The sequence below is a fragment of the Stylophora pistillata genome, chromosome 8 (genome assembly GCF_964205215.1).
Source record: "Stylophora pistillata chromosome 8, jaStyPist1.2, whole genome shotgun sequence".
Lineage (NCBI taxonomy): Eukaryota > Metazoa > Cnidaria > Anthozoa > Scleractinia > Pocilloporidae > Stylophora > Stylophora pistillata.
This window is the reverse complement of record NC_142526.1, coordinates 4,335,001-4,360,752: the sequence shown is the minus strand read 5'-3', so window position 1 is coordinate 4,360,752 and position 25,752 is coordinate 4,335,001. Positions and strand designations below refer to the sequence as shown.

Sequence of the window (25,752 nt, the reverse complement as noted above, 5' to 3'; positions counted from 1 at the left end):
ATCAACTGTTGCAAATTATTATTTTAACCAATGATGTCTAAAGGCTCTTAGCTTCAATTACTGAGATTCTAATTAATACCGTTGACCAGACGTTGTAATTACTTACCGGGTAAAACTTACTACTTCGTCCGAGTGATATTGAATGTTATCTAAGACAGAAAATAATGTCTCTTTCTTCAGTCAAGTAATACAACTCGTTTTTAAGGGGAAAATAGATCTTTACTTTGCAAGCACTCTTGCATAGAAAGTGCAAGAAAGTCGTTGTTATTGTCACTTTTGTTTGCGTACCCCTTCGGCTGTCACAGCAGTAAATAATTCAATTTATCACCTGCTATCAATAAGAATGCTTGGCGATTGGAAAAACGTCAAATTTTACAAACAAGGCCAACTTCTTTAATGTTTTTTGGCTTTACCTTTTGACATTTTATCAAGCTGTACTTAATTAGTAACCAGGTATTCTAACGACTGTCTAAGACAGAGAGTAACTGAATGTTTCTTTTTGTTTTAATTCTGTAATGTGCCTCATTTCACAGGGGAAAAGAAGAAAAGAGACAAATTACACACAACTTGAAATCATAAATATTTACGCAACCTGAAAACATAAATAAAGATACGTTGTTACCAAGATACGCTAATATACCAATATACCAGTGTAAAAATAATCCATTCGGAGTTTTGGAAACCCTCGCTTTCATTGCGACAACCTCTATAGTGTGGCTGAGTTATATTAATGATTTTGTAAGAAAGTGATAATTCATTTTATTGTTAAAGGCTTTGCACTAATTCAAATTTTACAGCAGAGAAATTGTTCTAATCGGAACTTGCTATCTGTATCTGATTTCGGTGACGTTTTCCGAGGGAGGAATAAGTTTTATTCGTTTTTAGAGAAAAAAAAAATAAAGGGAAAAATCACAGCTCGAGGAGAAATTCATCTGCTTGTTGAGCGAGACTCGAATCGAAGGGATATTCTTCTTCGTTTGTATCGAGTCTGACACCACGCTGAACGCCGACAAGTAAATACAAAATATCTGATCTCAAACTTCACAAAATTTTTATTCCAGAAGTAACCAAATCAGCACATTAAGTTAATCATGCAAAGATTCGTTTATCCAGGGCGTCCTTCAAAAGGAAACATAGATCCATTACTTGAATGCATTGAGTAATCTTATTTTTCACACCTTTTTTCTCGGTAATCTGCGAGTTGAGGTCTAACTTAACAAGAATGCAAGTTTCTTGTACAATGAGAGTTCTGTGCGTGTTATAGATATGGCCTAAAGATCGTTAAATATATAATAAAAATAGCAAACACAACGAAGGACAAAACATTTTTGTTCAGTATGTAAATAAACGAGTCACTGTGGCAATCAGTTGTCGACCATGGCGACCTCTCCCAAACAAAACCTTAATTTTTTTTTTGTGACTGCATTCTCACTGCATGTGTATGCCTTGTGGATGTGGCCACCTAAAAAAAAAAGTGTCACCGAACCTCAACTGAGTAACAGGAAGGTCAGATTTGATGGTCAAAAAGTCACCGTCCTCCCGAAAGAAAAAAGAACAAATACAGGAAGATGTAGAAGAGGAACTGAAACGATATTAAGGATCTCATTCGGTAGGCATAAGCGTGGCCCTTTTATAAATGCAGGGGTCTTCTCTATTAACTTGAAACAAAAAAAGATAAAAGGAAATCGTAAGGTAATTATTTTGAACCTCGATATCTGCATTGGGGAAATGATTAAAAAAAAAAACACAGTTAGTGCAATATAGCTTCGGTACAGTTTCTTCCAAAGAGTCCATCTCTGCACAAGCTTCGATAGCCTTTGCTGGTGAATCCTGTGTGGCAGCGCTGGATCGAAGAATAGGGATTAGAAGAACAAGGGTTCTGCAAGGAAGAAAAATGTGTGTTTGTCTGATGTTAATATAATTAGGGAAAAACTGGAGACTGTGTGATTGATGTTGTGATAGTAATATTGCAGTAAATGGTTTGAACCCGGGGGTAACGTGTGAAGGTGTAGTCTGATCGTCCGGGTTAGTGTAGTCCTGAGAAGGACTGTTGTCGGTGGCAGTGACTGACGTTTCGACAACCTGTGCGGAAGTCATCATCAGAGTCAAGTGAATGATTGTTGTCAGTAGAATGTTCTTATTCCAGTTCGTGTGAAATGATCGGTTGGTTTTGCCGTGATGTTATTGGCTGTAAGACTCAAGTGACGTAAGTCGGTCGTGATTGATCTGTTTCGGTCTGTCGGTAAAGCTAGGTTGTTCTTTTTCGGTCGTTTGTGATGTTTATGTCGTGAATGAGTCGTTTGTATGGGGCGGGTAGTTGTTGACATCTGTTTAGGGGAGTCTGTTCTAAGTTAGTAAACCAGCTTTCCAGAGTCAGTCGTTGAAAATAGTCAGTGCTGTAGGTTAGGCATTGCGCAGAGTCCCAGTCAATGTTGTGGTTGGTAAGTCGATGGTGTTCAGCAATGTGATTGCTGACATCACCTTTCCTCGTCGCCCGTCTGTGTTCAGTCAGTCTTGTTGTGAGGTTTCTGCCAGTCTCACCGATGTAGGAGGCTTGGCAGTCGGAACAATTGATCTTATAAATCGTTCCCTGTCTGTTCCTCGGTTCGTCTTTGTCTTTAACGTTGGTTAGTAACTGACGTAGTGTGGTGATGGGTTTGTGGGCGACGCGGATATTGAAGGGTAGTAAGATGCGCGAGATGTTTTCAGACATGCCTTTTATGTACGGTATGGTTGCTGTAGTCGTAGGGGTTGCGGTGTCGTTTGTTTCGGTAGTGGTAGTGGGTCGGTGGGTGTTCCGTCGGATGAAGTCGTTGTTGTAGTTGTTCTTCGTAAAAACACGGTGAAGGTATTTGAACAAAACACTGTTGCTTCATCGTAAAAACACGGTGAAGCAACTTGACTAAAGACGAACAACGCGCACTGAAACGACTGAGAAACGACGAGAACATAGTCATCCTACCAGCCGACAAAGGACGAGTTACTGTTGTTATGGACAAAACTGACTATCACGACAAAATGGACGCACTAGTTAACGACAAACGAACCTACGAATAACTCAAACGTGACCCAACTCCTGCCCTTCAACGTAAACTCAACAGTAAACTACTGACACTCAAGAAAACGAACGCCTTTGACACCCAACGGTACTATCGACTGAGGTGCTCGGTACCACAGCCACCGAAACTCTACGGTTTGCCGAAACTACACAAACCTGGTTTCCCGATGCGACCTATTGTTTCTTTCTGTGGCTCTCCCACATACCAACTATCCAAGTACCTGACGACAATACTACAACCGCTAACCGACAAACCCAGACATAAACTACAATCTACTGAAGACTTCATTAACGCTACCAAGACTGTTCAGATACCTGACGACTACAAACTAGTGTCATTTGATGTGAAATCACTGTTCACAAGTATTCCACTTCAATTAGCATTACAATGCACTGAGACTGCAATCCGAAAATCTACCGACCCACTACCGCTACCGACAGACGACATCATGGACTTGCTAAACATTTGCCTAACGTCTACTTACTTTCAGTACAACGGTAAACACTACAAACAGTTACACGGCACTGCCATGGGGTCTCCAGTTTCTGTTGTTATAGCAGAAATTGTGATGCAGAACATCGAGGAACGCGCCCTTTCGACTTGCCGACAAACGATACCGCTTTGGTTACGTTACGTTGACGACACATTCACCGCCGTTGGACACGACGAAATTGACGCATTCCACAACCACCTTAACGAACAAAACACTGACGTACAGTTTACCAGAGAAGTCGAAGAAAATGGCAAACTTCCTTTTCTAGACTGCCTGGTAAGCCACAACGACAACTCATTACGAACGACAGTTTACAGGAAACCGACACACACCGACAGATTACTAGACGAGTCATCCTACAACCCTACATCACACAAAGCCACAACTATCAGAACTCTAACACGACGCGCACAACTAGTATGTGACTCGACAGACAGCTTATCCGACGAGAACAAATACCTTCACCGTGTTTTTACGAAGAACAACTACAACAACGACTTCATCCGACGGAACACTCACCGACCCACTACCACTACCGAAACAAACGACACCGCAACCCCTACGACTACAGCAACCATACCGTACATAAAAGGCATGTCTGAAAACATCTCGCGCATCTTACTACCCTTCAATATCCGCGTCGCCCACAAACCCATCACCACACTACGTCAGTTACTAACCAACGTTAAAGACAAAGACGAACCGAGGAACAGACAGGGAACGATTTATAAAATCAATTGTTCCGACTGCCAAGCCTCCTACATCGGTGAGACTGGCAGAAACCTCACAACAAGACTGACTGAACACAGACGGGCGACGAGGAAAGGTGATGTCAGCAATCACATTGCTGAATACCATCGACTTACCAACCACAACATTGACTGGGACTCTGCGCAATGCCTAACCTACAGCACTGACTATTTTCAACGACTGACTCTGGAAAGCTGGTTTACTAACTTAGAACAGACTCCCCTAAACAGATGTCAACAACTACCCGCCCCATACAAACGACTCATTCACGACATAAACATCACAAACGACCGAAAAAGAACAACCTAGCTTTACCGACAGACCGAAACAGATCAATCACGACCGACTTACGTCACTTGAGTCTTACAGCCAATAACATCACGGCAAAACCAACCGATCATTTCACACGAACTGGAATAAGAACATTCTACTGACAACAATCATTCACTTGACTCTGATGATGACTTCCGCACAGGTTGTCGAAACGTCAGTCACTGCCACCGACAACAGTCCTTCTCAGGACTACACTAACCCGGACGATCAGACTACACCTTCACACGATAGTAATATTGTCTGTATTAGGTGCCCAGCTATAAAGCTGTATTAAATTTGATAGTCATCCTGGTCACAAAATGTTTTTTCCTACTGGTTTATTCAATAAAATTATTTTAAAAAGCCATCTCCTTAATTATTAGTTAGCAGAGATGTCGCAATCTGATTTGCCGTTGTCGATAAGAATACAGACAACGCTTCCCGCGTCAACATGTCACGCAATGGTCACGCGCTGAAAAAAACGTTTTACTTGACGTCGATATTGTGGTCGAGAACACGTCAAAAGACAAATCTGCTGTGGACTCACTCGGCTACGCCTCGTAAGTCCATAACATTTTGACCTCTGTAATGACAAATATCGTTGTGGATAAGAGTACAGACTACGCTAAACTGCTGCTGATTTTTTAAACCTTGAAACCCCTAAGAATGACCATCCAATTTCTGTCTCTACTATATTACTACTAAATCATTCATTGAGATCGTGAGAAATGAAGTAAATGATCACCAAGCTAAGAAAGCGTATAGAAAACAGTACAGAGAATATTGTTACAGATGTTAGGTTGTGAAGTTCTAATTGAAGGAACCTCTATTATCTGGGTTTTTTAGTTATCCGGACTCGTTCCTCTGCACCCAATTTTTTCACGAGTATCAATAGGTTACATTCGAGATGTGAATCAACTTTTTCCTATCAAACAAAGCAGGTGTTCTGAAACAATACTTACCCTATTTCGTCAATACAGCTTCAAAGAAAGATAGAATTAGCGACGAGGGTACGCTCTAGCAGCTTGAAACTGATTGACATCTGAATTACGAGCTCGTTATTTTGGCTTGAGAAAGGAGAACAGAACCTCCAGCAGCCACTCAGTAAAAGAGAAAAAAAAATTATTCACAAAGTTTAAGGACCTATCTAAGGTGCCTAGTAACCAGCTTGTCAATTGTCATTATACAATCTGTAAACATTTTGTTTCTCCATCTCATTATCCCCACCGAAGAAAAATAATAGTTCGTGTGTTCGTCTATCAGTTTTGAAATCAGCACCTTAAGGAGTTACACAGGAGATCTAAAAAAATCAAGAAATCAGTGTTTTTTGGTTTCGACAGTTCAATTTTTTAGGAGGTTCAATGCGTGTTTAGACGTTCCTTCAATTAGAACGGTTTGGGGAGCAATTGAATTATTCCCCCATCGGTGAACAAAATGGGAAGGAATGAATGTGCGCGTTGTGGGTCTCTTCGCAGGACATCGACTGAGGTTTGCAAATCGGAGAATCTTAGTAAAGTTATTTTTTACCCGCCAATGAATCTTCTTATCTCGAATAGGTCAAAATGGTTCTTTTTTAGATCGAAGGTTGTCAATGGTTAAACTTGCGGACAGTCTCTCTAGCTTTTCCATCTTTCTTTCCAAGGTGGCGGGTTCGTCGATCACGGAATGACCGGGAAAGTACTCGGGGTGAGTTTTAAAGGGTCTCAAATGCAAGCGCCACTCGTTGCACGTAGAGTAATATGCGTCATCCCGGCTGATGGCCGGGCAACTCTCAGTCCAACCCCTGAGAGCGCCCGTAAAAGTTTAGGAACCGCGCCCGTCTATCATTAAAAGGAAAAGGATGTAATCAACTTGTCGTTTACGCTCCTATTCAACTGACCGCCATTAAATCATTTCATTTAAAAGGTGACATTTGCGAAATAAAGAAATTATTATCATCGCGTCTGAAGACGAACATGAATTGAATTTTGTTTCCTATCTACTTAATTTGAAGGCTTTTCTTCTCTAGCGCACATTTGAAAACTTAGCTGTTCTAATTACGGCTCGTAAATTTCTTTTCTAGGGAAAGCCATTTACTTTATTACAGTTGATTTGCGCTGACCGTACTTCCAAACGTAGGTCGTTGGCTAAAAGAAAATAAAAAGATTCAATTATGAAGCCTTCTGTTTGTAATTTGCAGTTAATATCCACGCATTATTATATGGCTGTGTCTCACAAGGACTGGGAACTACTGAATTCACGAATTTGATTGGCTGAAATCAATACTGAAAGCGGTCTAGATTTTCCCATCTAGACCGGCATATAGACCGGTCTAGAAAGAAAAGGTACAAAAAAGACAAAAAATTGGCATATAAGACACAGCCATATAATAAACATCTTATAAACCGAGCTAGGTCGGTCTGTATGGGAGAATCTTGACCTCGGTCGCTGGTACAGACCTCACTGCGTGAGGCGACCTCGGTCAGGATTAGGGACGTCGTTACGCAACCACGACGGCGACGGCGACGGCAACGAGGACGTGGAAAAACAAGAGATCTAATTGGCAGAACAACAGCTCAGCATGTGCGTTTTGAAACTTTGTATATTTCTTAGCCGTCCTATGCAAAACAACAACGTGAAATCGCCAGAATTTGCGTCGTCTGCGAACCGAAACCGCAACGGCAAATTATTTTAATTTCCATTTGGAACTCAACGCTACTTTTACACGTCATGCTGAAGTTGAGCTGTGGCGTTGTGTGAGACAGTAAGCTCCTGCAACCATTTTTGAAATTCTAACTAAGAGTAGAAATTCAGTTTTTAATCGAAGTCTTCCTTGGCGTTGCCGTCCTGATTGCGTAAGGTTCCTATTCTCCCATACAGACCTCCCGCTCGGTTAATAAGAACTAGATATTCGAGTAACGTTCGGTTGATAAGAAATTTGCAAGCCCTGCTCTCGCTTCCCCAGAAAAAAAATTCTTTTTTGTTTTTGTCAACTTTGTTTTTGGCACGAATCTGAGGGTGTCAGGTGAAAAAGATTAAACGCGTCAAGCACCTCTTAGGCCTGAATACATTACCAAAACGTGAGAAATCAGAGAAATTATATTTTGACAGCAAAAAGAGCCTTTTACCTAGATACTTGCTTTCAATTTAAATTCATTTTCGAATTTTATGTTCATAATTTTAATTAACATGTTTTGAAGATGGTAATTAGGGTCCAATTTTGGTCCATTTAAGACCCACAGATCACATGGCAAAATTAAAGGAAGTCGAAACCTACTTTTATTTGCACGATTGAATAAAATGCGTCGAGCTCGTTAGAAAACGAGTTACCATTGTGCTGTGTGAGAAATGTCATCTGCAGCTGGCTTTCATCAACACATTTGTAAAGAGGTCCCACCTCAGAGCGGCTGAAAAAATATAATTAACGAATCATGACCTAATGATCAAGGTAATAAACTTGACGTTCATTAGTTTGTAACCCTGAAGGCAAGATAGCAGTAATCAGAGGTTGCGCCCCTAGCAGATGACGATTTCTTTCAAATCTCGTTATTTTATCGTGTGGGGATGCACTCTTTTATCTAGATAAGCTCAGCTTATCTGAAAAATCGATTTCTATCTTTAATGAGTTGATCGAACTTTGACGTGTTTTTGCCTCCCGTAGAATTCACAATTTGCGGCCGAATTTGAATTTTGAGTTGACCTTGCTGACGATTGCGAAACAGCGAGTGGCGCCAAACTCCCAACAGGATATAAGTCAAGGTTAGAAACCGTGTAGATGATATTTTCTATTTTTTTCCAAGATTATTATTTAGTAGAATGAAAAGAGAAAGGCGCATTTGAAAAAGGTAAGTGTTTAAATTTCCCCGCAGGGGAACTTAAATTGTTAATTTTACTTGATTAAAAGTAAGGGCTATGACGAAAACATAATTTGTTAACTTACCATGGTGAAGAAGCGAGGAAAGTAAATAAGTTTTCATCAAATCATTAAACCAGTGAAAGGTCTGAAATTGTCAATACCATTTTTCTTGGTTACATATACAAAAATCGCGGTCTTCTGAAACTTAAAACCGTGATCTTACCTTGATCCTTTAACCTCTTAAAACGTTGTTTACAAATTTTCTCTTCTTTTTTCCCTCAAATTGAAGTATCTTTTTACTTCCGATGCGTTTAATATCGCAATTATCTTCTGAAGAGTTGATTATTTCCTGGAGCGAAGTTTCGAATATCTCCCTGTGGAGATGTGATTCAGGAATAAATCATTGTCCCATTTTGTCAGCTCCGACCAGATTGAAACCTTGGAATAAGGCAGCTGTCATTTCATCCAATCTGAGTTTCATTAAGGTAACTTTTTTCGAATGATATCGCTGTTAGAATTGCAGTGGAATTTCTTGATAGTGAATTTCTTGAATTTCTTGAATTTCTTGAATTTCTTGATAGTGAACGTATTATATGTGAGGACTGCGTAAAGTGCCTATGAAGTAAAAACTTTTTTTGCCCTGTTTGTTTGCTTATGTCTTGACGAACACAGCTAAGCGATTTTGACCGAACAAAAGAACTTTCTTGTATTATTTTTTGAACCTCAAAGTTTGGATTTTTCAATCTGAAATGGGTCCATTTTGCGCGCGGTCAAATCTCATCTTACAAAGGAAGTGACTTAGTTGGTGGTTCTGAAGACAACAAACAAAAGCTTAAACAAAGCGCCAGAACCACCAACTACGTCATCAGAGCCACCAAAAAGCCGATTTAAATTTATTTTCTTGAAATTTCTTTTGTCATTCCTTAATAAGGACATAATAAGCTACAAAATTATGCAAAAAAATTACTTCATAGGCACTTTAAAAGAGAAATAAATTACCTTGAAATGCAATATTGCCTCCTGTATACAAACGCATAATACGATTCTAAGAAGCAATAAGAAATTTCCTACGTGGACCCATCAATTATGGTTTGCGGAAAGAAATTCAGAAAATCTTTGCTATCAAGAATCTATTATTTTTCCTTTTTTTTTTTGTTCCTTTCGGTCTCATTTTTTTCACTCTCTTCTTCTTCTTTTTTTTTTTCCTTTTCACATGTGATTTACTGACAATCTGTGATCAAGCAATAAAACTGTTTGCGCACTTTTGTACATGAAAGTGTTCACATGGTTATGTTGAGTTATATGCATTACCGACACCAGAAATGAAGTGTACGCCGATTTATCGAGAATTGCTTAAAAATTAAAAAAAAAAGACTCTTAGCAATGACAATAATTATCGGAAACTCATCGACATTAAACTTAACTTTAATGAAAACCGGTAAAACGATACCAAACACTGCAGGACATTTGGGACAAGAAGGTGAATAACATTTGATATTTTGTTTGCTTTCTTTTCCTAAGACACATCCTAGTGTAAACATCAGAACAACGCTCATAAGGTTTGTTTTCAAGATCGAATGAGGGCACCGACTAACGTGTTGTCAAAGGCTAATGATTTTGATAGAAAGCGTAAGGACTTCCCTCGATAAAACTCAGCTTCGAGGATTCTCTACATAGCCTTATACGCAATCTATCTTGTTCAAACCGTTTCTCAATTAATTTTCAGGTGTGTGAAAAAGATGCCTCTAGTTCTTCGACATCGTTCAACGACAGCTTTGTTTGTGGCATTCTACGCAACAGTCCTTTTTCACGATGAAGTCGAAAGCGCTCAAAGCAGCGTCTCAGGTAATCCAGGCTACATAACATAATCTTATCATTTTAATTAACAATCCTGCTTTATCAGATGAAGTTATGGAGTGTTTGTGAAAGGTATGTAAAAATTTTGAAAGCAGTCCATTTCAAGATATCGACTTATGCCCTCTGGTAAGGTGAGATTTTTGTCAAAACTGAAGTGAAATTTTCCAAAGTTTTTATTTTTTTCGGTTTGTCTCTTAACTAATCACGGGCCTCTTTTGACAGTTTTAGATTCCTTATTTTATTTTGACTTGAAAGTGCAAAACTTGTCACTGTAAGTTTTCATCTCTGGCAAGCATGCACAGTGGCTCTTTATCCCCATTTGTTTCAGCCCATCCGCCTCTACTTCCTTAACCTTCGGCTGGCAGGAATCCTACGTCCCTATCATCTTCTCCAGAGGGTTCGTCACATTCTCCTCCAGTATCTTTATTTGACGGAGGGTCTCTATCTCGTCTGCCTTCATCTCCCTCATTGTCGTCTGTTGGGGATCCTCCTTCCCCACCATCTCTTCCAGCCGATGGCCACCTATCTTCAATTCCTTCACTGTCACCTGTGGGAATCCTCCGCAACCACCATTACCTTCTCCGGATGGGCAGTCGTTGGCTGTCGGTGGACCTCCATCTTCATCATCTCTTTCAGCTGGTGAGGATCCACCTGTAACACCTTTACCTCCCCCACCTTCATCTGATGAGAATCCGCCGTTACTACCATTACCACCTCCAGATGGGGAGCCACTGGCTGGCGGTGGGCCTCCATCTCCAAGCCTTTCAGCCGATGACCACCTACCTTCACCTCCTTCATTGCCGTCTGGCGAGAATCCTCTGTCCCCACCACCTTCTTGCTCAATTGGTCGTCCACCTTCGCCACCAGGTGGGAATCCCACCCAAACACCGCGTGCACCTACCTTACTACCACGTCCTCGACCACTACTTCCCCAACCACCACTTCCACGGCCGCCACCACAACTCCCAACATTGCAGCCACAATCACCACTACAGCAATTACCATCAACGTCCGTACCGACGACTCCAATATCTTCTGAATCTCCAACTTCATCGAGCGGGATTCTGACCGGTGGTACCTCACCCGCTTTAGTTGTTTCTCCCACTGCACCTGCCCCTGACTACTTCATCCTTAATTCTTTACGCCTCATTTGCAGTCCAAATGAGATCCCAACCAATGGTAAGGCAAAAATTCAAGTCTCACTCAGGAAACACTATAGTCTTTATGCATTTGCTTAAGCACATTATGTACGTGTAACATTCAAGAGGAAATTTGGGACCTTCTGCAATGCCTTGACAGTAATCTGTGGCCATGAATTTGGAGTGAAGGTTTTATTAATTTCCTCAAATGTTCGACGTATATTACAAAACGAGTTAAAAATATATTGTTTGTTTGTTTACATCTTTAGCCTCCATAGATCCAAAATGGATTGAGAGCGTTCGGCGTTTTATACTCCGATGTTTCCGAAGCTATGATAAATATAAGAGATTTACCTGCAAAAATCGCCGTGGCAACGACGACAGATTGGAAAATGTTTCTATACCCGTATTTAGTAGGTTTATACCCCTATGCTACTGTGACAGGCTTTGTGACAGCTTTGGTGACTGCTGCTACGACTTCGATGTAATGTAAGCTTTCTTTCTTTTTTATTGTTCGTTGATTTGTATGTGTGTTGTATGATACTAGGTCGCAGTGCAAAAAAAGGTAAGTGACAGTGGCTGGTTTAAGGTGTGCACTGTTTACGGTAGTAAATAGATGATTACTGATTATGATCTGCTTTCTACTGACTGAATCATTTCACGTCACATTGAACGAAAAAGAGAGTTTTACTAGACGCGTACGTTGTAAAAGTGCAACCACCACATTCATGTACCGTGCAAGTAAACCTTACATGATATTTTTATCCCGCTCACATTTCATTTATTTAACGATTTGATCAACCATGTTGACATGAAAATATCGACTGGATTTAGCCATAGACGACTTCCTACAGCACAAAATTGCATGAATGATGCACTTTTGATCGAATGATCTTCAATACTTACACCACCTCCACAGTCAATAAGGTGTAAATCCAAACCTATCCACGACCTGCTCATAACTATGTTTTCCCGCGCTACAGACAATTTCTTGAATTAACTTTTGTCTTTTATTTTTAAATTTTGTCGGGTCTTTGTGGTTTCTTCTTTCTGTGATTGAGCGCTGTGATGACTTTGTTCATGGAATCATGACATTCTATTGAAAGGCACCACGCATGCAATTTTTGATAATTTTTTAATGTGCTGTCAGAATTTTTAGTTCTCTAATTTATGTCATGGTTTCCTTCATAGTTGTCGTGCGCAAGTGAATCCTGAAAGAAGCACTTTAAGTGCAACTGAAACCTGCTTCGCTTTAAAAGACAACCCACTTTGGCCCATTTACAACGGTTACGCTGTCTGGAGTACATGTCCTCAAAAATGGGAAGAAAACGAAACGCGAAAAAAATGTGAGAACGAAGATCAAAGTGAACTCCTGATAAGTTTGCCGGTTTTCGACGAAGACAATTTCAAAACGTATAAAAACATATTTTGTGCAAGATGTAATGGAGCTGTAAACACGACTTACTGGAGGCTTAGTTTTGTCTGCTCTTCATGGTTCAACTTTACCGCATCGAATATTTCCACTAATGTGAACACTTTGCTAAACAACTGTTCGCTGGACATATCACCGCAAGATTTCCAGCAAAGCTCATTGAAACGATGCATTCCTCGGTTTCAAGATTGTCAAGTAGTGAGTCAACAAAAAAACCAATCTCACTGCCAAATGGAGTGCCTGCGGTACGCTTTCCCAGTGTGTTTGAATTCGGCGGGAATACTACGTTTTCGAAACCCACAATGCGCATTGTGTAATGGCTTCAAACCTGTTGATCTCGAAAATGAATGTGAATCTGGGAGTGCTCCGAATCTTCCACCATTGACCATTTTGTTTGATTTTACTTCCACGTCGAAATGCAAGATTCGGGTAGATGAGATAAAAGAGGGCGTGTTTCAACGGATTGAACGTACCGTAGTTTGTTCTGGTGATGAATTGTATGATCCTTACGCTGCAAGCTGCAAAAAAGTTGTCTCACTTGAAGATTATGGCAACCGTCAGCTTGATAAGCGCAATAGCTCAGACTATTGGAATCCAAACTGTACTATTGTGGCGTTTAACAAAACGGATTTCAAGCAGCTTCCCAACGGATCCATCTATTCGAGTCATCACAGGAAGACTTACAATAACAACACCTACAAATTTATTGACGATAAACTACTGTTATGTGTAAATCTTTCGAGGAACTTTACAGGTACAGATTTGAAGCGCGATTATCAGTGGACTGAGATCACTAGAGCCACGCCAGCATCACTGCAGCTTTTCACTTTTATTGGATCCATACTGTCGATGGTCTCTCTAATTCTTCTGCTTTTGACATACATCATGTTTACTGAGCTCCGCAACCTACCGGGGAAAATCATTATAAACTTGGCCATCTCTCTTCTGCTGAATCAGAGTTGTTTCTTTGCGGGAGGAGATATTAAAGATCCCGAGACGTGTCTGTCAGTTGCAGTTCTACTCCATTTCTTTGTTCTCTCTTCTTTTACTTGGATGAGCGTAATGGCTTATGATGTGCATCGAATTTTTGCTCCGTTAAGTAAGTTCATTTTCCTGAAAGAGTCCTTGAATTTTTTTTCTGAGAAAGGGTACGAACCTAGTATATGTTTATCGCTTGCATTACGAAGATGTGATGAAAATGAGAGGTGCTTGGACAACATGCTTCACTGTTGCATCACCCCCTCCAGCCAGGAGCGGGTAATGCAACAGTGACGAAATTCCAGGGTGGGGTGGGTGTGAGGGTAACGGTTTAGGCATCTTGCGATGGTCTATCATCCCTTCGAGTAACCCTTGCAATGCTTGCAATTGCTTCATGGGAGAGAATCTTGGAAAGCCCTTCAAGAGGTAGTGTTCTCCCCAGAGTTTACTCTTATGAATAGACTTTACTCAGTCCCAATTCCTCGAGATGCTTGGATAAGATGCTTCACTGTTGCATCACCCCCTCCAGCCAGGAGCGGGTAATGCAACAGTGACGAAATTCCAGGGTGGGGTGGGGGTTAGGGTAACGGTTTAGACATCTTGCGATGGTCTATCATCCTTTCGAGTAACCCTTGAAATGCTTGCAATTGCTTCATGGGAGAGAATCTTGGTAAGCCCTTCAAGATGTAGTGTTCTTCCCAAAGTTTACTCTTATGAATGGATTTTACTCAGTCCCAATTCCTCGAGATGTTTGAAAGACAGATTTCTGCCTCACAGCAGCCAAAGGGAGAGGGAGAGAGAGAGAGAGAGGTCCGTAGCAAGCGAGGTCCTTACTTCGCTAAAGACCTGATGAGTTCTATAGCTCAGTAACTTCCCGATTCAGCCCTCTAATAAATCACTAAGTTAATACTATAACCTAAGTTGGTCCTAACGCGCTTATCATTATTTCAAAAGAAGGATCGGGAGTTGCAGCGAATCTACATGATGGCGACTAGAAACGTCTTACGGTGTACTCTGTGTATGCCTGGGGAGTTCCGGCTGTGATCGTTGTCACATGTGTCGTAATTGATCATATACAAAGAGGAGCTATCGGAGATGGTGAGTTTTTTGCATTGCTAAATTATTGATGCCATTGAGGAATAAACCATCATCGGAGCTTTCGTTGATTCTTTGTAAGTAGGGAATGTTTATAAAATTAGTTATTGGCGAGTTCCTTGCATTTCTAAAGCAATGAGGGTGCAGAAAAATTGACCTTTGTTAAAGCTCTAGTTTATTGTTTTTGGTTAGGGAGTACGTTTCCATACCCATATGAGGGACCAATCATTTGACATTTTTTTCGCTTGGGTGGTGACACGAAGGATTTTTGGGGGATCACATGGTCTTCTTTGGAAGGGGAAAAGCTGTTGCTAACATAGTATGAAGGGTGGGACTATAGAAAACTGACTTCCAATTAACTACCAACGAGGGTGTGGGGGGGGGGGGAGGGAAGGGAATAGAAGGGAAGGGAAGGGAAGTCAAAAGAATATTAGAGAGCCTTATTGGGAGAACAGTTCAAAATTTCAATGTTTCCAAATCAAAATCCTCCAACATCTCACTTTGGCGATAGATTATGTGCGGTCTCAAAATACTATTTTCCTCTCTTACTGAAAACCTTTTTGTATTAAGAATTTGTGAATTTCTTATATTCACAATAGGACAAGGTAAAGAGGAATGTTTTATATCTCAACCGCTGGCCCAGCTTTATTCGTTTGTTCTGCCTGTCGCTCTAGTCCTGCTCTTCAATCTATTGGCACTCGGACACACTGTGAGTCGCATCGTCAAAACACGAAAGGTATTTGCAGATTTGATCGACGTTTTTTCTTTTAACCACGTTTGACCCTTTAGTAGAAGAAGTTAAGTCAATGGAAAGATTTAACCGATATCGGTATGCACATTTTCGGTACCAAAGAGAAATGAAGTGATTTTTTTTTCGCACAGGAGGCGCTAAGGAGCCAGGTGATACTCGTTGGATTCAGTCCTACGGTACTGATGGACAGAATTTCTGTTGCAGTCAACAGCTTCTTTTGTTGATCATCATTTCCTTTATTCTCCTGACCTTAATATTTGATTTAGTGGTGACCCTGTGAGGAGAAATTAGATGCTTGTCACTCTCAAAAGTTGCCAGGTCAAAATAATCGTCAATGGGAAAAATTACTCTTTCTTAGTGTTCAGGAAATACATGATGTATTTCTTTATTGATATAACAAACAGCTGGAAAACTAAGAGGTAATTAGTGAATAATGTAACTTCTTGTAAATCTTTTTCTTTGTTAGAGCAGTTTTCAAAGAAGTGTCGAAACCAAATAAATCCCAGCGAGCAATCAGAACAAAGGTTAACATCATCCCTGTCCAATAAGAACTCAAAGTAAAAACAGGCAACCTGCTTAAAGCGCGGGAAAATGCAAGTGACCAGGCTGGGATTCGCATTTGATTGGTTGAGATGGTGATAACCAATCCCAGAGCGAAGTAAAGCAAAACCAAAGCAATCTAGCTAGGATCACTTTGAAAAATGCTCTCAATATTTATTTATTATTCTATTAAAGGAAACTCAACAAATCACCCATCAGCGACAAAGCAACAGTGTGGCTGTAATTTGCGTCAAAATGGTCTCAGTTGTGGGCTTGACTTGGATTCTTGGAATTGTTGCGAATGTGAAGGCATTGTCGTTCTTATGGTACCCGTATGTAATTATGAACAGTCTTCAAGGCAGGTTTTCTTTTACCATTGTATTTACTTCTTCTGTCTCTCCTCTTGGTGTCCATCTCAGTGTCGTTGAAAAAGGTGGATATTTTCCATTGCCGTTTCGCGGCTTGGTAGATTTCCATCTCTATTCATCTTCACTTTGGTGAATATTTTGTTGTTATATTTGTGATAACTCTGTGCCACAAAATTTACTCGTGTACGTGGACATTCACACGGAGTTCATGCTTTTCTTACCGAAACATCTTAGCATTACTTGAGGTACATCACATTGCTATATGCCTAGACTTTCACTCAACAAAACGAGCACTGTGATTGATTGATTCTCGGTCACGTGCCCTTGATCTAGTTCAAGTCAAATGTATCCCGATCGGGATACAATTGCGCAGTTGTTGCTCGCGCACCGAATATAACCGCATGCTTTTGCCATATGATTGTTTAAGGGAAAGTCTAAATATATAACAAAGCACTTAATGTATGGTCCCGCGGGAAACTGGTTAGTTTTGTCTTTCCTTGAGTCCTGATATTTCCCGAAACGAAGTTGAGGGAAACATCAGGACTCCCGGAAAAACAAAACTAACTGTTTCCCTCGGGACCATACATTAAGGGTATATCATTTTCAGGAGCCAGAGCCCTTGAACTTAAAAAAAAATTAAATGGAGGAACAGTAGCTAAGGTGTAAAGAAATTCGGTGGGTGTTTTATAAAATAAGCACGGTTTACCCGTCATCCCCCTACATTTCCTGAATTTTGCTCCTTTTTTTAATTAATAGGGTTATTTATTTTTCTGGCATTCGCTGTGAGTGGAAGAGCTCTAGAGTTGTGCAGAGTTAAACTGAACAAATCGACAAAGAAACCGCCAGCATTGAACCGAGACCAGATGCATTCCAACTGTACTCTGCAGTCCACTGCCAATGTAACTTGTGATTATCAAGATAAACGAGATACTTACATCTAAAAAAAAAGCAAAGAAACAAATTCACAAATTAAACAACAAGTAGATGGATACTGCAGCCTTTAGTGTCGGGCGTGTCTAGTCAGATGTACCTAACTTAAAGTGACAAGCAGAACTAAAATGTGCTCAATTGAGGGCGCGTAAAGTTCGAATTGGTATTCGTACTGGTAATAATGATAATAATTTAATGATAAAAACGAGAGATAAAAAATATGAACGACGTTTCGACCGCTCCACGATCATTTTCAAGTTAGAGGTCATGAGTAAATTTCCGCATATATACGATTTCTGAAACAATAGAATGAAGGTAAAAACCAAGTATTTACATATAAACAATAAAGCTAATAACTAATAACAAAGTGCAAAAACGAAGTGTAGATAAGCGGTGAAAAGGATGAAAATTAATTAATATGAAGTGTTAAGCAAACAGCTTCGCGCAAATAGAATCGCTCTGTTTGTTCAATTTTGGCTTAAGGTCCCGAATAAAAAGCATTTCGAAAATCAAACAATCGAACTTGTTTGAGCATTTCCTCAGGACCCTAAAGTTCTATGCGATTTCACATGGTTCGATTCCATGTTCTCTTACCTGGTTGCCGAGTACCGATCGTTTATGCTCCTCCACACGTTGATGTAGGTGTCGGCTTGTAAAGTCGACATAATCTGTATCGCACAGATACACTTAAAGAGATATACAACGTTTTCCTAGTCGACAATTGGAGGTTTAAGTTCCTTAGCTTTGAGCTCATCTTTGATCTTGCGGCTTGTAAAGACAGAATGTACTTCGGTATTTATCTTCCGGCTAGGATCACTAAGTTGTTCGCGTAGTTTGTTTGCTGATCACAGATCCTTGAAGGGCAGGGGCACCCTAACGGGAATTTCACCTGCTTGTTGCGGGGGACGCGTGTAATGATAAAAAAAGGCGTGTAATGATAAAAAATAATAGTAATAATAACAATAATAATTATTATAGTAAAAACTTCTTTTGGGGCACAGGTACATAATTTCAGCGCACTTTTCAAATGAAAGAAATAAAGAAATATATAACTTCTGAAAAAAAACAATACAATAAACTTAATAACTGAGTAAGTAAAAATGTTTCGAGTTTCTTGATAAAAAAAAAGCTTTTGCACTTTCATGTTTAATGGCAAGTAACTTCAAAGAGTTGGTACAGCTACGGAGAAAGACCGAGCTCCGTCTGTCTGGGTCTGATCGTCAGGTACTTCCAAAAACAGACCTCTCTTTGCATAACGAGGATTTACGGGTGGAGGCCTTTTTTTTCGGGAAAGAGGGGGAGATGGGAGTAATTAATTCCTTTTTGGTCTATTCCTAACCCAAATAATTTTACACGAACGGCAAAGCAATAGGAAAACTGAGGAATTCTTGTTACCCCGGCTCCACTTAAGGTAATAATATGAACAGTACAGTACAGATTAGGGGAGCACTTTACACCGTAACATCGGTATGCATATTCTCCATACTGTTATCGACTCATTTCCTCTGGTACTGGCAAGGAGAGTTTGTTGCAAAATGAAGAGATTCTTAAGTAGGTTGTTATTTTCGTTATTCTCCTGGCCTTCATATGTGAGTCAGGGTTGAAACTGTAAGCAGAAATTAGCTGCTAGACATTCCTAACGTTCAAAGGGTTAATATGTACAGGCTGAGTCGCATACAGCCTGAATGGCTAGTCTAAAAGGGTAGCCTACAATGAAAAGAAAGTTGTGATACGAGTGACACATTCGTATCGCACACCGGTGCATATCAAGAGTATATTCTCTTGTGCATATAAATCCACTTTTACAAGATAACTTGAACTTAAAAAAAAAAGAAAACAGGAAAATAAGTAATAACAAGGAGTTAAGTAAATGACGCTAACTTGAATCAGAATTCGGAACTATATTGTGTTTGTTTCTCCCGATGATCTACATTGCGCTCACAATTTCTACGCAAAATAAGTAGAATTATTACCATTAATCACTCATTTATACTTTCGTCAAACAATAGTTATCTATTGGAAAAAAAATCTTCTGTGAATTTATATTGATGTGCACTCCGAATTGTGATTGGGAATTTTAAAAACCGTTGTAACGTCCATCCCAGTCGTCCGCTGGGAAACGGTCGTTTCGTCTACGAGTAGTTTCGTTATATTAACGAACAGTTCGCAAACGTCTCGGAGCATTTCGCTGACGTCTCATATAGGTCCTTTGGCTAAAGTACTACAGTCTTAACGGAGTTAGGTTGTTTCAATACAAACTGAAAGTTTATAAAAGGGGTAAGTTTCTAAAGAAACTGTGATACTGCGCCGGTGGAGGTAACAGCGTAAATTGATTTTATCAACTGAGTAGATATTGTAAATTGGCCACCGTGAAGGGTTTGAAAGCTGACGTTTCGAGTATTGGCCCTTTCGTTAGGACGAATGGTGGAATTGTGGATTATGTGTGTTTACATGCAGAAAGTGGAGCTACGCTACGCTATAGGTGGGAACATGGTTACGAGGAAAACAAGAATAAATCAGTGGAATACTTCCATAGGTATCGTTGATAGCTATGGCATTAAGAGTACCGATTCAAAAGAGAAACTTTTGTTAAAGAGTTATGCAGCTTTCCGAGCTGCCTTAATGTAAGGAAAGGCCGCAGACTGCCATATATCGATTAGAATGAATATGAAGATTGAAGTGTCTAGCGACTGGTTTTGATGCGTCCTTGTCACTCCTTTCTGCATCACGAAAGTTTTCTCGGAATCGTTTACCTAGTCGTCTTCTTGTTTTTCCAATGTATACCTTTTTGCAAAAAGTGCAAGTTATACAGTAGATGACATTAGCGGAGGTACATGTGAAGTGATCAGGAATCTTAATGGATCGTATGAAAAGATGAAGAGGGAAAAGGAAACTTATGGACAACCTAGGCCTCACGTACAACGTGCAGTCGAAGAGTTCCCATATAAAAAAACAGGCAGTGTAGGATAAGCACTAATGTTGTACCGTATAAAGTCAGACGTGTCAGTCGATTGAGGCCAGGTATGCTATTAGATAATTTAGTTTTCCGAGCTTTCGCCGATCTGCGGCATCATCAGGGAATGTAGATGGAATCTTTGAAGTGAAGAGTATATCAGGCAGAGGTGTTTGGCTAGATGGTAGAGGTTCAGCAGACAATAGGACAGAAACGTGACAGGTATGTAAATGCAGTAGAAATAGGTCTATGCAGGAAATAAATATAGTCAGGGTAAATACTACAGTTAGAATTAAGGATCTTTGAGTTCAGAAAGCTCCTCCCTGATGATACCGTAGATCGGCGAAAGCTCGGAAAACTAAATGATCGTAGCATACCTGGCTTCATTTGATTTACAATTCTGACTTCATAACACTATGCTACTCAAGGACAACATCCAACCTTGTACCGCCTGTTAACTGTACAGCATTTTATTTGTCACTTATTTGTACGAAGAAGACAAAACAAAGACGAGACGTTTGTGAATGACCTGAAACGTTTGTTAAACGAACTATGAAACGTCAACGAACTGACCTGAGACGTGTGCGAAATGATCTGAGAATTTGACGAGAACGACTCGTCGGCGAAGTATCAGCAACTTTTTCGTCCCTTGCGTTTCCGCATGACGACAGTTTACTGCTCAGTTCATTCCATAGCACTCTAGTTTTCCCAAGGTGTGGTGTCCTTCTTCGGGACGGAAACCGTGGTCATAATAGCTTCCCGTATCGCCAAATCTCAACTGAATGACGGGAATATGGGACTTGTTTGTTAGAAGACCGCTGTCCATCCGCCAAGTCTGTTTATTATCATCGCAGTTACAGACCCACGATGGGTTAACACACGAGCCGTTCTTTCCACAGGCGCAGCCATCATATACTGGACTTGCCCCATCAAAGTAGGTCATTTCTTCACCGTCACGTGAAACCCACCATGCATATTCATTCCTTCTAATCCTAGAGTCCAGGCACTCGTATTTGATGAACTGTTGACAGTTGGTGGAAAGTTCTGTTAGAACCTTCAATTGAGAAATGCTGACGGGGTTGTAATCGATGTCGAGGGAATATGAATCAACCGGCTCAAAACCATCTACATGTGTCCTGTTCTCGCTGTCATGACTGACAACTGTCACTCCAACACCACCTTTGTCAATCATGTTACAGAAAACAGGAAATGGATTCTCACCAAGAATACCGTCAGGATCACTGAAGTCATCACCACTGACGTCGCTGATGTTGACCTTTACTTTTGTGCAGGTTTCAGGGTAATTGACATAAATAATGACATTTGTTTGAATTGAGCTGAATGCATTAGACGCACGGCAAGTGTATGTACCATTATGGGTGAAGTTAGCAGATGAAACTGTCAAGTTATTGGAGGAATCAATAACTACGCCTGAGGGTAATGACGAGGTGCCATTAAATACCCACGACATCGTTGGTGTCAGGTCGCTAAAGGCAGAACAAGGCAGCGTGAGACTTTCATCGGCCTTCACTGTTGCATTCGACGGCGATGGTGAATCTGAGAGTTGAATACACTCGGAGGTGAAGTGCAGATGATTTGCTGCCCCGAATGTTTGTGGCAGCACACAGATAGGAACCACTGTTCGACAGGGTTAGACTTCCTCCATTTACGAAGCTTCTTGAAGTAGGCAGCAGTCCTTGAGCCTTGCTCCATGTAACTGAATGTGGCAACGGATTACCAGTCGCGTTACAAGTCCTGGAAAAATTTCTACCCTCCACAGTTTCGATTCTATCAAGACGAACTTGTACTGATGGAAGTCCTGGAATCAAAAACAGCATTTCTTAAAAAAGATCGCAAAGTCGGAAACTAAAATAATCATCTATTGCTTCAATGCAAATGACTTATTCTGTTCAATTTTACCGGCATTACTGGTGTTTTTCACTGTCCAGCAACAGCATAAGATGTACAGTAGTCTACTAAAGTACTAACTGGTTTGCTTCTAAACAACCTCTGCGGAGACTTGTTGTAAATAAATAAACAGACGAATCAGTTGATCAACTTACCTTCATTACAGTTTTGTCCCATCAGCCCATTCCTGCACACACAATGATAACCTTTACGGGGAAAGCCAGTTTGACAACTCTGGGTAACTGGGCAAGGCTTTTTAAAACAAACGTTCTGTAAGATAAAGCATAAATTACTACTGTTTGGTCTAAGGTACGGTCGCAAAGCGTGTTTGGTTTTGATACAAAAATCATTTATGCACGACTGACACCAATGTATCTATGCACTTTTGCATTTAAATTGCATGCATGTATTGCGTCCATACACTCAGCCTCAGATGCAATCTTCATTCTTGGATCTATGCATTCATACGTCCAGGAAGTCGCAAAACGAGTTATCTAAGGAATCGTCTCTCAACGATGCAGGCAGGGATCAATGCATTTATCACCTATGCATCCACGTATGTATCAATGCATTGAATTTTTATCCTCTCATCCACGTACTCCATTATCGCTTTTATCTATTAATTTCCTGCCACGTGGATTTGGTATGGACCTTAATTCAGTACAAAGGCAATGGAGTTGCTATTAGGTATGGGTTCGAATCCCATCGATGCCTGGCCCCGGTTGTTTGCAAGTTGGACAAGGCTATACACTAAATAACTTGCTTTCCCTGGGACGGTATGGTGGGTTTTGGTCAAAACGTTTCCGCTGGATAGCATTTCATCCGTTGGATGGCGTTATCCGCACTTTAAACAACTGGGCCTTGCATTTTATCAGGACTCTCCTCTGAAATTTCTCGAATTACATCCCAGAGTTCGAATAACGGCGGCTCACCCTCACCTTAAATGATTTGTAAATAGTTCCATCTCTGTATCTTATATTCAATGGATGAGCAACATCATCGGAATCACTCAATTCACTCAAATATGTCCCATCCGGAAGAGGTTTTAGATTGTATGATATACAGTTATTCTCCGCGTAACAATTCACTTCGCAGGCACTGGCTGATTCTGTCTCCATGGTCTTGAACACGTGACCAATTAGAAAGAAGCCCGTGACTGCCTGATTCATCTCCAGTTGTCGACAATCTTCGTCTAAGACAAAAAATAGGATGGGATAACACATTGCAAATGTCTCGAAGAGCTTACAATTATAATCAATCTTATAACTTCCTCTCATGTGCGAAGGCAGACAGGGATGAGCCGGTTACATATCATTTTCCAAATTTTGAGCTTTATGAAGTAATGAATGAGGAATATCAAAGTTTTCTAAATGTTATGTTTTGAATTAATAAATAGGAAGTACTGTGGAAAAGAAAGGGTAAAAAATTGCAAATTTAAAGATCAATCCACCACTGGCAGACAAGTCTAAACAGAAATAGTATTAAACCACGTCCCTGGTAGGGGAAGACGGGACAGGAGACCGTGGGCAATATGAGATTGTCATCTCTGCCCCCTCTCCCTTTACGTTTCATGCCACATAAATATAATAGCGCTAAAATTTTAGGAGTTAAACTCAAATATAGGGCAAGGAAATCTGTCTTTACATTTGAAACGGTCTACAAACAAATGAACTATTTTTGAAAGTCGTTAAATCAAAAGCGATTGTAACTTTGTTGCAATTGTTTTCAAGAACACATCATTTTTTTTTAATCATTATTAATCTGGCTCATTAAAACGTTAAAATTGAAGGGCCGTTTTAGAACACCGTTTAAGATGAAACGTTAGGCAGCCTGAATTTAATCCGGCAAATAATCTGATCAGCGAGGTCGAACAAGATTTGTGATGAGTAGTTTCGAAAAAAAATCAAATCCTTGCGTGGTGTTTATGCCACTTAACTCACCTTGTTGGAATGCAGCATAGATACACGTCAGAATGAAAGACAAAAGCAGTACCGATAATTTCATTTATCACTTTCACGGGTTTATTACGAATCAACTTAACGATCTGCTCCCAGTTGGCTAGTTAGCTCAATTGGTAAGAGCGCTGCACTAGTATCGCAGAGGTCAGTGGTTCGAATCCCGTACAGGCCTGATTTTTTAAAGGTCTGATTTTCGCTATTGCTTGAATAGCGCTATCTACTGCGAGGATCGTGCATCATACGATAATTTCATTGTTGAGAACTTCATTTCTCTTCGTTTTGTGAATTTGCCTCTATGCCAGTGCGTGCAATGGCAAAATGAAAAGTTAGCAGTGTTAGCTCTGGACAGTTCTCTTTTCAACCAGTTGTGAAATATTTATGGAGTAGTCATTCGTTGTCGCAGTAAGACCCTTGCCTTGATGATGATTTTGGTATTCATAACTTCCTTTTTCGAGAAAAATACACATCGCTGGAAAAAGGCAAATATCCCGACCACGTCTAAGCATTCATGAGCAATTTTCCGTTAAGAGAACATTACGGAAAATTTCATTGTAACACCTCAATAATTTTTAAGGTTTCTGGAGATAAATCAGTATGTTGATTTTAGCGAAAAACAGCTACCAAATTAGAATGAAGTCCATATTCGGTTTCTTTTATCGATTAATGTTACACAGTTAATTTTACTCAAGAAGAGCATTAAGGCATTTACTTACAGCAAATAAACGCTTTTTGGTTGAGAAAACCATGGCTAAAGTCTTCAAGTAACTTGATTGGAAATTGCACGAATAACAATGTGGAACTTCGAACACAGCTTGAAGTCTGAGTTGATGTTGAACGTAAAATAGTGAAATACAATAGAGGACGAAATGTTTTTGTTAAACATGTAAATAAACATGCGATATTACCTGTGCCGTAGAGAACTCTCTCAAAAAAATTATTAAAGTTAATGATGTCTATAATTACATTTACACTGCATGTGTCTATGCAGTGTAGGTATAGCTATCAGAAAAAAACAACGGCTTAAATTGATTTATCATCCCTGCTTATGGGACGAGTCATAATCTCTGTAAATGTTCACAAAACAGTTTGTTATTTTCCAGTCCTTAATTCATAGAGTTGTGTAATTCACTCGCATCGCGCGCAGCGAAGCCCCTTACTTATAAAACATGGCGGAGGGAAAATCTATTTTCTCAACAATCAAGTTCAAGTGTCAAGTTTGTCAGTAGCATTTCAGTTTTCCAAGTGTGTGATATCCTTCCTCGTTAATCGCACCAGTGTCACCGAATCTCAACTGAATAACAGGAAGGTCGGATTTGATGGTCAAAAAACCGCTGTCCTCCCGCCATTCATTATCGTTGGCGTCACAGTTACAAGGCAATTCTTGAGTCGGACAG

The 25,752-nt window shown here is 40.2% G+C and overlaps 2 protein-coding genes, 1 long non-coding RNA gene and 1 pseudogene across 4 annotated transcripts in view; 2 read left to right on the top strand and 2 right to left on the bottom strand.

The window, feature by feature from the left end:
• Positions 1-5,408: 5,408 nt before the first annotated feature.
• On the top strand, positions 5,409-10,298 carry LOC148724526 (uncharacterized). Its single transcript, XR_015990999.1, has 3 exons — positions 5,409-6,300; positions 8,255-8,352; positions 10,176-10,298. It is a non-coding gene; the product is annotated as an uncharacterized LOC148724526 (long non-coding RNA).
• Positions 10,299-10,352: 54 nt separating this feature from the next.
• LOC148724525 (uncharacterized) lies at positions 10,353-18,586 on the top strand (annotated as a pseudogene). Its single transcript, XR_015990602.1, has 8 exons — positions 10,353-10,378; positions 10,818-11,485; positions 11,715-11,934; positions 12,637-13,976; positions 14,810-14,953; positions 15,550-15,686; positions 16,437-16,599; positions 17,366-18,586. The product of XR_015990602.1 is annotated as an uncharacterized LOC148724525 (transcript).
• A 992-nt stretch (positions 18,587-19,578) lies between these two features.
• On the bottom strand, positions 19,579-24,154 carry LOC148724524 (neurexin-4-like). Its single transcript, XM_088730841.1, has 3 exons — positions 23,339-24,154; positions 22,556-22,670; positions 19,579-22,311 (listed from the first exon to the last, which is right to left on the bottom strand). The coding sequence occupies exon 3, from the start codon at positions 21,961-21,963 to the stop codon at positions 21,172-21,174; it is 792 nt and encodes a 263-aa protein (XP_088586967.1). The 5' UTR covers positions 21,964-22,311; positions 22,556-22,670; positions 23,339-24,154; the 3' UTR covers positions 19,579-21,171.
• Positions 24,155-24,557: 403 nt separating this feature from the next.
• LOC148724523 (uncharacterized) overlaps positions 24,558-25,752 on the bottom strand; it is a 7,534-nt gene continuing 6,339 nt past the window's right edge. Inside the window, exon 4 of the mRNA XM_088731982.1 lies at positions 24,558-25,752. This exon is cut by the window's right edge and continues 949 nt beyond it. Within this exon, the coding sequence (XP_088588108.1) occupies positions 25,578-25,752 (175 nt within the window). The 3' untranslated portion in view covers positions 24,558-25,577.

Coding starts and splice junctions, on each gene's coding strand:
- LOC148724524 (XM_088730841.1), bottom strand. CDS start 21,963: ATGTCGTGGGTATTTAATGGCACCTCGTCATTACCCTCAGGCGTAGTT.